This window comes from Leptosomus discolor, chromosome 6, assembly GCF_034619465.1.
Source record: "Leptosomus discolor isolate bLepDis1 chromosome 6, bLepDis1.hap2, whole genome shotgun sequence".
NCBI classification, from domain to species: Eukaryota; Metazoa; Chordata; class Aves; order Leptosomiformes; family Leptosomidae; genus Leptosomus; species Leptosomus discolor.
In genome coordinates, this window is record NC_141396.1 from 22,997,234 (window position 1) to 23,010,766 (window position 13,533).

A 13,533-nucleotide genomic window follows, 5' to 3' on the forward strand; every position below is an offset into this window, starting at 1 on the left:
CTGAGCTTTCTACCTCAGGTTTGAAGCCTACCTGCCGGAGCACAATGAACAGGGGCCACCCGACACACCCGGACATCCTTGCCAGGCAGGAAACAGAGCAAGCTCTTCTTGCAACTGAAAATGATTTCAATAGGTCAGCTCGGAAGCTCTTTGGATCCTGTCTAAGCCTTAATTCTTGAACGTCTCTTCTACCCGCTGCACCTAAAACAAGCTGGGACTTTTTGGTCAGGATTTTAGTAAATGTAGCACTCAAGGTGGTGTTCTTTGTTTCCGGTACTTTTTGACATTTTTCTTTGAAAATTCTCATCTGCTCTGCATCCATTAAGTGAGTTAGTTGTATACTTCTCCTGTGACTTATTCTTAGGCAACCTCAGTGTCCTACCTAAGACACTTCGAGTAATGGAAGAAGATAAATGGGAAGTACTAAATATGTATTAATTGTCTAAAATCTGCTTTATTATTGGCAAGTGTAAATACTACTTAGTTTTTCCATATTTACCACTGAAGCTTCATATTTTAGTGGCTTGTTATGCAGTTCATTAATAACCTCTCCTTAAAGGTGTACAGAGCAGTCTGGACAGTGCTTCTGCTTGTTAACCACCTGTTTGGTGTACCCCTTCCGTAAAGCATGAAGACTTGCTCCATCTAACCCCAGGCAATGTTTTCCATTCACATCTGGCCTAGGCTAGTAATGATATACAAGTCAGTAATAGAGGGATAACCCACTGACTTTTGTCAGATGTTGCCTTAAACTGGTGTGATTGACTTAATGCAAAGTTTGTGTTGAGCTAATGTGGTGCAGCTCATCATATACTGAAGCCTAGTGGTTCTTGCTTTTCAGCTGCTTGCAGTAAATCTAACATATGTGAACAGCCTTTATTTATCCTAGAGTAACAAGGCTTAGACAAGTCAGTGTGTGGCTCTTAGACCTGGTACTCTGTCCATTGTTTGGATTAATAGCTGTCATGGACTTTGCATCCTGATGGAGTAAAAGAGGAATATAGCTTCTTTGCTTGGGAAGCACCCAGGTGTACACAGAGCCTCAGGCAGCAGTACTTTTAAAATGCAGTATTTTTAAATGTTTGCATAGAGAAGGTCACAGGGTCAATATTCAGAGCTATGGTTATTGCATTACAGACAACTGTTCTGTCTTTAATTATCAATATCAAAAAGTTAAACTGTGTAATGCTAATTCATTTTGTGCTAAAGAGTTATGAGTAGAGAATGTCTTGCTAAATACTTCTCACATTTTCCCATTTTGGAAGATAAAAGTATGTTGCCTTTAAGGAGTAGCAGAGTAGAGCTACATACATATACTGGAAAAAAGATGTTTCATGATAAAATTTTAGGGTGACTGTTCCGTTGGAAAGAGATGGAACATTGTCTTGACTTTGCTGCATTGTGCGTAAACCTAATGCCTATATGTAAGTAGGGCCATTGTGCTTCTAAACTGTGTATCTGTGCATACCAGCGGTCACTTGTGTCTCTGGCAGTCTGTGTTCTTAATTACCTGGTTAGTGGATAGCGGACAAAATTGAACTCAAGATTTTGATTCGTAGCGTTCTGACATGGCTTTGCAATTCTTGTTTGGGTTTCTTTTTTGTATCAGATTAGAAATTTTGCACCCAGCAGTCGTAGTTTTGTATGCAACCATCTTAACTGCTAGATGTTAATTCCCAGGGATAGCATGCTCTGCAAAACTTTAAGAGAAGCTGGCAAAATTTTCTGTGAAGTACTGTGAAGATTTCCATTTCATTCCTTTGCAATGTATTGACTGTAATGATTAGATGATAACAGTAAAAAAAACTGTATTGGTTGTGTTCTCTCGATTGATGCAAGAAAATATACTTATTAATATTTATTAGGAAGTTTCTCAGGAAATAAATACTTCCGTTTGGTAAAATAGATGTATGTTGACTAATGCTTCATAACTAGGAGTATGATTCTACAGCAATAACTACGAAGGACTAATATATGTGGAGTGTGTTGATTTGTCATCTTTTGTCATCTTATACCTGTTTTTTTAGTTGTTATTTTTTGCTTACAGGTGGCAGTGTGCTGTATTTGTTTCTTTGTCATTCTTCCATTGAACCTCGTTGGTACGATTCTTGGCCGAAATCTGTCAGGGCAGCCTAATTTTCCATGTCGTGTCAATGCAGTGCCTCGTCCCATACCAGAGAAAAAATGGTAAAGACAAGCATGTGTACTAACTACATTATTCACTTCAGTACTTTTTAAAATGACTTTTTGTATGTGATCATTAAAAGTTTTTCTAGACTAAGTTGTTTTTTTATGTTTAAATTGAGTTGTGTCTAGAAGAACACCTCTACTGAAATGTTCTTAATAGGATTTTTCTGTTGAATAAAAACACCAAGTGCAGTTAATGGTTAATGGTTGTAGCAGACTTTACAGTCCTGGATCACTGATTCACATTTGGCCTGAAATGCTCTTCAGTCTCTTATGTAAAAGGGATGGTCCCAACCCAGTTCTTGTATGGGTATCTTGAAACTAAACCTTTCCTCTTTAGTTAATGCCTCTTACAGATTTAGGATTGAATGTGCCTTGGAGGCAGAACTGTTCTGTTTAATGGTCTCCATGTACAAGCTGAGACATACTTGCAGGGTGATGGTGGGGAGAAGTTTGCAATGCTGTTCCCAGTTCTCACTTCTGTTCATGGCACAGAGCCTAAAATATTCCAGGTATACAGTTTGAGTTGCAAATAAGCCTTTATTATTCTTGAAGTTAATATAAAGGGGTGGGTGTCTAGCCTTAAAAAGTAGACTTGGGTTTTGGAAAATCGTGAATGCACTTTTTCTTATTAATTTAATTCTGAGTTGCAAGCAGCAAGCTATGGAAATGAAAATATCCTCAGAGGACTTTTTTAATAGATTTTTCTTGCTTTTCTTTCCATTCCTCTGAGCAGGGAAAGTGAAGGGGGCACTGAAACGTGTACACCCGTGATATCCAGGAAGTGCAGCACACTTAGTCTCTTGTTAGTGGCAGATTGTGCAGCTCAGACACTAGGATTTGATTTATACTGTGACCTGTATCTTGAGAATCTGACGGATTTTTCTGGATCAGCATGACAGATAAAAAGAAATAAGATACTTCTCTTGAAGATGATGAAATTGCACACCATCGAATTAGACAAGTCTCCCTATAAATAATAAAAGAAGCTGCAAATTAGATCACTGGTTACTAGCTAGATTCAGCATCATTGCAAGTACTGCGCAGAGGTCACCTTTAGTAAATGACAGTATCATTTCCAGGTAGCTGAGTATTCATTTTTGGCCATAGGCTTGTTACTCAGTATAGCATTAAAAGTAAACACTGCTTCTTAATTATATAACCATTACCTTGCAAAATTTTCTTTGCCGTTTTTGCTGTATTTGTAGCCATCAACAGCTTTTAAGTTTTCACTGCCTTCATTGAAGGCTAGTGGATGTTATGGGGCTTGATTGCTTATGCCCTTTTTGGGCAAGAGAGATTCCTTCTGTAGCCTTTAAGGCTGATTAAATGCTTAACCTTATGACTGTAGGTGGTAGGCATGAGAGTTGTGTTTTGTTTTAGCTTTCCCCAAGAATAACTCCTTCTGTCCATACATATGACATCTTTGGGGGAATCTTCTTTCTAATATGCTGGTATGAGACAGAAATGTTCTTTTTAGCATGTCTTTTAAATAATTCTCTGCTATATTAATTATCTTGTTATGTGTCTTAATAAGTTTATAAATGAAAGATTAAAATTGTCCCTAAACTAATGTTAATATCTTTCAGGTTTATGGAGCCAGCTGTTATTGTTTGCCTAGGTGGTATCCTCCCTTTTGGATCGATTTTTATTGAAATGTGAGTATGTCAGCCATTTGCTAATTTGATTGAGAAGTATAATAATTCAAGTTCAGTTACAATATCATCTGCATATTTTGTTTGGTCTCTTCAGGTATTTCATTTTTACTTCATTCTGGGCTTACAAGATCTACTATGTTTATGGCTTTATGATGTTGGTTCTGGTTATCCTCTGCATTGTGACAGTTTGTGTGACTATTGTTTGTACGTATTTCCTGCTAAACGCAGAGGATTACAGGTGGTAAGTATTGCATTATCTGCATAGTCAACCAACTCGTGAGAGTTTTATGGAAAAGTAATGTTCTTCAGTCTAGATGGGTCTTTTCAAAGTGTCACATGTCCAGATTTTAGATGTAGGGAATAAAAATAGTTCTTGGATCCTTTCTGTACAGGGGCTTTCTCTGTGTGTGTGCATCTGCGTATGCCTGTATGTATCTATAAAAAAAAAAAAAACAAACCAAACCCAAAACAAACAAACAAACAAAAAACAACAAAAAAAACCAAACACAACAACCAACTGTCAAGGCACACAGGAATATGAAGAAGGATCATCACTTGGTATCAGTGGTAGCTGTTGCCCGTAGAAGCTTTTGTCACTTAGAGCAGACAACATGTAGATTTTGTTAAATAAGCCTGTAGAATCAGCCTGCTTTATTTTCGTGTGTGGGTTTCATCATAAGGGAGATGTTCCACCCCCTTAACCATCTCTGTGGCTCGGTGCTGGACTCTTTCAAGCAGTTCCCTGTCCTTCGTAAACTGAGGGGCCCAGAACTGGACACAACATTCCAGATGCGGTCTCACCAGGGCAGAGTAGAGGGGGAGGAGAACCTCCCTCAACCTCCTGACCACACCCCTTCTAATACACCCCAGGATGCCATTGGCCTTCTTGGCCACGAGGGCACATTGCTGGCTCATGGCCATCCTGCTGTCCATATCTGATGACTATGTGTGTTTACTTTCAGGCAATGGACAAGCTTTCTTTCTGCGGCATCAACTGCGATTTATGTTTACATGTACTCTTTTTACTACTACTTTTTCAAGACAAAGTAAGTGGTAGTTTTCTTGCTTGAATATCAGATTACTGTATTGCCAAATAAGTTTATTGAGAAAAACTGGGGAAAATACCTAGCATAAATTCCTATCTTTTCTTTTTCAGGATGTATGGCTTGTTTCAAACATCGTTTTACTTTGGTTATATGGCAGTATTCAGCACAGCTTTGGGAATAATGTGTGGTAAGTTTCAAATACATTGACAGCTTCCTGTCAGAATTTTTCAGACTGTCATGTTTCTGATTTTAGCTCTGTGGTTTTGATGTCTACAAGTGTGTATGTCTACAAGGTGTGCTCAAAAAAGCTTACAATCTTTAAAAAGAATCATAGAGTTCTCTGCTTATACTTGATTCCTACCTAATATAGAAGATTTCTGTGGATTGTGTCTTCTAATAGGAAGGTAATTTTTGTACTGTGCAGAGAATTTCACCCTCAGTGCAAGCTTGAAAGAGTCATTATTTGGCAAGAAATTCTGCAAAATAAATTTCAAATTGAGTTCATGCTAGGATTTTGTTTTGAAATTTTTACTGTTGCTCCAAGACAAGGAGCTAGGTACACCCATTGAGGCATTAATGGCATCGCAGTGCTGATGACACTACCGTCTGTATCTTGAGGCATGTATATGAGAGTGACCAGAACAGAAAGGACTGATGCTTCAGGATAGCATTTGAGAAATAAGTATTGGAATACTCACAGGCGAGGAGAGTGCAAAGTGCACCTATATGCAGCTGGATTTCATTGCTTTTTAAGATACTGTTTTGACAGATGTGTAGAAAAAAAAACATAGCTCTTGGCACAGAGGTCATCTGATAAAGTCAAATATACTTGTTCACCGTTATTTTTATCCTTTGCTGTATGACTTTCAGAAAGTGCTACTTGGTCCTTTTGCACTTTCCTGTGATGTTATTTGCTTTTTGTGTGTGATCCTTATTTAGTACTTTCCTCCTTAGGAGTGAATGAATGGTCCTATAGACTCTAGTGGAATGATGTCTTTGAGTTAGATATTTGAGACACATGATATCTTACAGGAACGTACTTTCTGTAAAGTATACATTTCTTGATATCCCAAGAGGGTGGGTAGTTTCACAATGCTCTATAAAAAGGGGAGGGAAATGTCTCCTAACTGCTGAGTACCTGTTCCCCTTTTCTCTCATACAATCTAATCTTGCCTCGTCAGGTTCTTGGCACATTACACAACTTCCCTGCTGTTCTGGTAGTCTTGCAGCCATTTTTTTTTTCTTTAATAGGCTTATACTTTTCAGCTCTAATCTTTTCTTCTTGAAGTGCTCAGGCTGGAATTGATTAAAATGTATATGATGCAGAAGCCAAGCTTGTCCACTAGTTTCTGTAATTAAAGTGTTTTTTAAAACATGGAAAAGGAAGATTGTCAACTGTTTTCTTCTTATGTTAGGACACTACTTGATGGAATATTAGAGTAAAATCCAAATCTATTTAAAATCAGACAATATTTTAACACGTTAAACTTTATTTCCACAGCTCTATTGAGTTTTCTTTTTGTCTTTTTAAGTGTATTGGAAGAGAAGCTGTGAAATTCCTTTTTACTGAGAACTCCCATTTTCAGCATGTGGAGGGAAGAAAAAAAATCCCCTGTCAAAAAGCATTTGTCTGGGGAACTTGCTGCCATTGAGGTCTAACAAAGACATTTGTGTTAAAGAATTGTGCAGTGTGCGTGCTACTGACTGTATGTCTCCTATGAAAAGTGTGTAGAGCTGTACTTTGGAGGTTCACGCGAATGGGCATGTTCAGTATCGCGCAGCTGGACATCAGACAAACTAGTTAGGGCCCAAAGCAGTCACAGGGAAACTCTCTTCAGGCTTGTGTCATCCAGCTCTGGTTTTAGTGCCTGTAACAATGCCTAGTGAACTCAAATCCCTAATGTAGTGGGATGCTTTCATCCACAAAGTCTGCTGCCCTCTGCAGAGCATCTCAGTTTTGGGACTGGACAGTAGGGAGCCCATGAGAACTTCCAAACCTTTTGAGCTCCTCCTGTTTCCATCTTAGTGACAGAAAAGAATAAAACTTTCTCCCCAACTCAGTGGATGGCTGAGGAGCTGGGTAGTATAGAAAGGCCTCTTCCAATACCACACTTCAGCATCCAGATAAATTAGGTACGATTGAAGGGCTTTATAAAGAAGGTCCTGTGCTTACAGAGTCGCAACTGTAGTGAGTGTTAATTGGTTTGAAGTAATAGATGGGAATTAATCTTTTTCTGTATTGTGGTTGCTGCTCTTCACTATTTTAAGTTTTCTTTTTATTTAAAAGGATGTTGTTCTGCTGAAATATGCTTGCAGTCTAATTCTGCTAAACCTATATAGGTCATTACCAAGTTATAAATAATCTGATAAAGTGTGTGTTTAATAAATAAAATTATTTCCTTTACTATGTTTTTTTTATTCAAATAAACCCACTGTCCTGCATTTATTTTAGGAGGACATCCTTTAGCTCGAATTGTCTAGGTTTCCCCCTCCCTGCCCCATGTTTTATTCAATGCCTGTGAAGTAGCCTTGAGGCTTAACCCCTGCCTTGGGTATTGGCCACTAATGGCCTTCATGGATAAGGCTCCTGCGATTCAGAACAGGTTATGGTTTGTTTATGGGGTTGAGAGCTTGTGGTCTCATGTGACTGCTGTTCCCTACTCCCCCCTCACTTCCATCTCATGCACACATTTTCTAGATCTCAAATGAAACACAGTTAATGTGTTGTTACTCCAAATCTCTGTGATGTCTGGAATCACATCACTAGAGAAACCCTCGGAGAACAAGTTCTGGAATGTATCTGAGTTTAGCAACTAAAATGGGCATTGGATCTGTTGGCAGATTTAGCAGGTGAAACATGAGGAGTCTTAGAACAGGAGTCCAGTGCCATTATTTTGTCCATTTACTGCTTAAGACAGAAGATGAGTCTCTTGACAGGCTACAGAAGAATCTGTGTGTGCTCCTGTATGACTCCAAGCTTGCATAATCACCTCTGCACAGCCCTTGCTTGGGTCTGAGTGCTGTACTGGTCTCTCCTTGAACTGTCAGGCCTTCCCCCTGCTGTATCCTTAGCACACTTAATGCCTGCAGGCAGCAACCCGACCTTGTGTGTGCTGTATTTGTTTTAATCGAACTCTACTTTGTCCAAGTTAGTAATACAAATCCCTCATTTGCTGGCCAGTGGAATGGTTGTCGTATTTATACAGCTTGAAATACTATGCAGCACAGAGGCTGACTCCACAGGCTCTTTACCACTCCGATAGCATTGGAACGATGCATCAGGTTTGCTTTGTGTAGATTCCTGATTACATATGGATGCTGGGCATTTGGTGATCTAGAAACCAAAATTTTCTGAGAGTTTAATGGCTGACCTCATGAATTACACAATCAGTCCCCAGGATTTGATGAACTCTCCAGGTTCTGAGTAACTCTGTGGTCAGCAATGCTAGCTGCAGATCCGTAGGGCCTTAATTTCTAAAGGCAAAAAAACCCAACCTTTCTGTTTTTCTCAGAAAATGAAGTTTTGGCACAAAACTTCTAGCATTGGTTAGGCTTTTTTATTTAACATGTCTTTGGCAAGTCTGGTGCATCCCAAATCATCGAAAATGTTGTTTCATGCTTTTTTCTGGGCTTTTCTATATTGCTTCAGGGGAGCAAAAATAGCTTTCATGTTCTTTACTGAGCATCCAAACATTTGATATTAGGACTCCTCTGTGGCGAGTTACAGGACCAGACTTCTCTGTCCTTTTCTTCCTATATTTTTTGATGTGTTGTTCTAGCAATCTGACAGCAGTTGTCTCTAATTCTTTCTTGATTCTCAACTTCACTTCTAACCCGAGAGTTAGCCAAAGTGACTTCCACAAGGCAGGTTTACTCTCATTTTGTTTGGAAGAGATGAAGGTATTCCCTGTGGATACTGTAAGACAACAGTATTTAGTAAGCCTGGCAAACCTGAAGTTCTGGGCTTGACCATGTAGGTTGCTGAATCTGTCTCTAAGAAAAGGCCTTGGTCCAGTGCATTTCTTTCATTTTTCTGGATGTGCCTAGTCCTGCAGTATTTTGGGTTTAGCATAAACTGTTGCCCCTATCAAAAACCCAGTGACCTGTTCTTTTATTACTGCTGTGACAATGCATACTCTGCTCATGACTCTTACTAATTTGAAAACCACAGGTTGCAATTTCCTTTAACTACTAACTGCTACTAGTTTAATCTTTTTTGTACAGACCTCCTTGGAGTTTAAGACTCCTGGGATGGGGATCTATTATTATTCGTGCCTTGTGGGAAGGAAAAAGCCATCTGCCAATAAAACACTCATCCAGAAGGCATGTAACTTACAATAAAAACCCGCCCTCCCATCCACCTTCCCTGCAGAGTGGGTGATTGTATGTTTTTTACTCTCTGTTCAGAAAAAGGGACCCGGTTATTGGCAGCAGTAGGGGGGCTGCTATATTTATCGAGGCCAAGTGAGCATGGCCTCTTGGTAAGATGGTTTAATGGATTTAGATTGCTAGACTAGGGGAGTTCTTGCCAGACGTTCACTGCGAGCATGGATAATTAAAATCTGAGAACAAGTATTGCAGGTAAATAATTTTCTGTGTGCAGAGTGCACACTTTATGTGACTTTCTCTGTTGAAGTGTGTGTGTTTTATGTTGCTGGCTTATTTTGATGATCAGCTCTCTAACATATTCAATGTTTTCGGTTTATTTTGCAGGAGCTATTGGTTACATGGGAACAAGTGCCTTTGTTCGTAAAATCTACACTAATGTGAAAATTGACTAAGGAAATAAGAAAATTGAACTATGGATCAGTTCCTGTTTTCATGGGGATGAACTTGCACAACAAAAAGCGCGAGAAGAGATTTGGGTTTTAACACTGGGCACTATATGGGTCTCCATTTTGTGGATGGCTTAAAGTAACATCTATTTCATTGATCCTAGGTTCTTACTGACTGCTTTCTCCAACTGTTCACAGCAAATGCTTGGATTATATGCAGTAGGCATTACTACAGTACGTGGCTAATCTTCCCAAAACAAAACAAAAACAAAAACAAAAAACCTAGCTCATTAAAGATGAATAGACTAGCTCTCTTCAGTGAAGAGGACAAACGGTTTATTTAAAGCATTTGTTCCATTCAATAAAAAGAGGGAAACTTGGCTGCTAAAACTACTTGATTAGTAGTCTTCCTGGTACTTAACATTTCTAAATTATGTAAAAATGCCGTTCCAGAAAGATTACTCTTCTGATTTTTACTGCCATTGCCAGGATAGAAGGTATGTTTTGTATTTTGACTCCAGGTGCTTTTTGGTTTATTTGCGATATCAACTATACCCGACACTCATTTGTTTAAAAAATAATTAAAAAATATATAAAAAACCCCATATGCATGTAATATATCAGCTGTTGTTCTAGTTGGACCAACTTCCCTTTATTTATCTTTAAAGTAATATCCAGCTACATCTTAAATCCATCCAAAGAAAATACAATCTGAAGACGGGATGTGTTCTCTGCAATGCAATTTACTGTACAGTTAGAAAGCAAAATGTTAAATGAAGAGGATTGTTTGGTTTTTTAATAAACATTTTGAGGTTTAGATTAAAACAAAACCAAGATTTTAACTGAATGTCTAAAGTGATTCTCCTTTTTCCCAAGTTAGTCTTGCATTTTTTTTTGGTTTGGATTTGAATGAAGATTTTCCTTTAGACATTATACAAGGGGTAATAAGTGTATATAACATTAAATAATGTAACTTAGGTGTAGATCCCAAATGTATTTGGATGTACAGATTTACTACAGAGTACTTTTCTGATGATTCGGTGTAAAAATGTGTGAATTTGGGTGGCTTTTTACATCTTGCCTGCCATTGCATGAAAAGTTGGGGTTTCTTCACAATGTGTATATGTCATGCTTTTCTGTTCTATTTCCTTTCTCAAGCTCTTACAGGAATTAAATTTGTAATTTAGAACATTTTCATTTTTGTTAATCCTGTCTGGACACTTGTGTAACATCAAAAGCACAGTTGCTTTAGAGTGTTCAGAAAACAAAAATAAACTTTTCAGACAAAAATGCTCTGATTGTGAAAATAGATGACTTTGCAATTGAAAACGTTTGAAAGGGCAGTACTGCTGAACGCCAGTTTCTGTATACAATGTTAATGTGGTTTCCAAATATCAAAACCCCGTGCTTTGAATTCAGGATTTACTTACAGCTGTGTTGCACAGTACAATTCCAAAGTCGATGACCAGCCCCAAAAGATTCTTCTTGGCTGAACTGTTTGTGGTGAAATCTCATTGTGATCTACCTAGTGTACCGAGAAAACTGGGGGTAAGTGGGGGAGGAAATAAATGGGCAAATAAAGGTTGAGCCTTTCTAAGATGACTGTTAATTATGCACTGTATTTAGCTACAAATGTCCTGAATGTGTTTGTGACAGATTTGAGAGCCAGTCGGCTTGATTTTTTTTTTCTTTTGTTAGGCATCTGCCACATAGGGATGTTTTTATCAGTGTGGCTGTCTGAAATAGAGCACCTGCCATGGAGAAGGCTACTTCTTGAATTTAAAAAATGAGCAAAGTATTTGTGTTGATTATCACTGTATTGTCTCTATATAAAAAGTACTGATAATGCAGTAGCCACAATGAGAAACAACCGTGCTTTGGCAGGGTCGGATTGGAGGTGAGGGGAACTGAACTGATAGGTAATAGTGAGAAGCAATGCCTCCTGCTGTATATGGCTTCTGAAAAGTGTTTGAGCTTTCAGCTCTGATTTCCTTGGCCAATTTTAACCAATCTGTCAGAAAACAGTTTTGCTTCAAGTGTCTGTAGCTCAGCACTCTGCTGTTTAACAGAAGATAATTTTTTTTTTTTTGAACTACGGGCTGATTTTAAGATGAGCTTATAAACCGGGTCAACAGTTAGTTTTCCTTTTTTCCAAAACATGGAGACTTAAAGCAAAGAATGGGTTCTGTACTAGCTCTTGCTAGTGCATACAGCTGTGGGAAGCCCTCTTTTCATCCATGTTTTTCTAAATCTGAAGTGAGAAGCCATTATCCCCACACAATAAATACATTAAGTACTCCGCCGAAATACGTTCGGGTATTTTTTAAGGGAATATTTTGATAATGGGCCTGTTCCTCTATTTAGAGCACTGCTGTGTGATTAGTCTATCAGAAATGTCACTAAACTGTGTTTGAATTTCATTTAATCACTTTTTAATGCCATAGAATGGTGGGCTGCCTACTTGCTTTCTCTATCCTCTGGCATTATTAGCTTTTGCATATCCAGATAGGATTGTATAGCTTTTAAAGTGAGATTGAAAAGATACTTACTGCACAGGCATCGCTTTTGTTTCTTCAAGCACGTCCCTCTGGAGAAGTACTGTGTTTAAATAATTCACATTTTTATACTTCTACCCTAGCACATGAGCAAGTTGGGGGGTTGCTTCATTTTGCCCCTTCCTTTTGGTTTATGGAGGAGTGCGAAATATGACCAGTTTTCAACAGCTTGTCTTTATGATTGCTGTTTGGGGCAAGGCTATTTGCCCCCCAAAAACTGTGGGTATAGCTTGAACCATCTTGCTTAATAGAATTCGGAAGCTCTCTGCTTAAATGATGTAGTCCTTCCTCTTTTATGGAAGAAATAAAGCTCTTACAGCCAACACTCCTCTTTCGATGGTTGTTTCTTAGGTGTTTCTGGTTCTTGAATTCAAGCTTTTTGATAACTCTTCAGTTGGCCGCCCAGTGCTTCTCTTCCCTCTTGTGGTACAGAGGCCAGAGAATTGGGTAAATAGTTGTGTAGCAATAGCCGATCTTGATCAAATGCTTTAGATAAATACAATTGTAAATCTTTTCAATTGAGTCAAAGTGCATATAGAAAGCACCTCTGGTACTTCATGTATGAAAAGCGGTGAATGCTGGATTGGAGATAATGGAGACTGCAAATAAACATTACATTATGCTCTTCTCTTTTTTTGATGTCTGAATGTTTTGAAGCAACAATAGTTGTCTATTAATTCCTCTCCAGGATTACATTTCAAAGTGTGTAAAGGGCACACAATTAAGTTATTTTCTGTATGATAGTCTAGATGTATTTCTTTAACAAATTTCAGGTTAAAAGAAAGAAAGAAACAAAAAACCAAACCAAAAACCTAATACTTTTTACACTTTCAGTGCTAAAAATGGGTAAAAATGATAGCACATTCCTATCACTACCATTACTGCAGAGGTAACACAAATGAGAAAGTTACCATTTTGCTCTGGCTTCAGCATCATCAGCATCCAGCCAAATTTACCCAATGACGTATATATACACAGCTTCCCTGAAGACAGCAAAATTGTGTAACCGTGAGTGCATCAGCAATTTCTCCACTGGAATGTGTCCGAAAAGCCTAAGCTCAGGAAAAAACAAGTCTCCTCTCCCATCTGTGGATAAGTAAACCGAATAGTTGGAGCTGGAGTTCAGGGTTCCTCTTATCTTGAATTAATTCTTAACGGTGCAGCTTGTGGTTTATCTTAAGAGTCAGTTGGAACTGTAGGTTGGAGAAGGGTTCCATTTTTCGATCCCTTGGATCTTTTCTAGCTAAATGCACCGTGGTAGCAGCAGCCTCTCAATGGCTATTGGTACTGCTGCTGTCTAAAACAAGTGTCT

General features: G+C 38.5%; 1 protein-coding gene across 1 annotated transcript in view; it reads left to right on the forward strand.

Annotated features, from left to right (window-relative positions):
* Positions 1-12,849, forward strand: part of TM9SF3 (transmembrane 9 superfamily member 3) — a 53,983-nt gene extending 41,134 nt beyond the window's left edge. The window contains exons 10-15 of the mRNA XM_086467296.1: positions 2,048-2,187; positions 3,777-3,845; positions 3,940-4,086; positions 4,808-4,891; positions 5,002-5,078; positions 9,605-12,849. Of these exons, the coding sequence (XP_086323422.1) occupies positions 2,048-2,187; positions 3,777-3,845; positions 3,940-4,086; positions 4,808-4,891; positions 5,002-5,078; positions 9,605-9,672 (585 nt within the window). The 3' untranslated portion in view covers positions 9,673-12,849. The remainder of the gene's footprint in view (positions 1-2,047; positions 2,188-3,776; positions 3,846-3,939; positions 4,087-4,807; positions 4,892-5,001; positions 5,079-9,604) is intronic.
* The last annotated feature ends 684 nt before the right edge of the window (positions 12,850-13,533 follow it).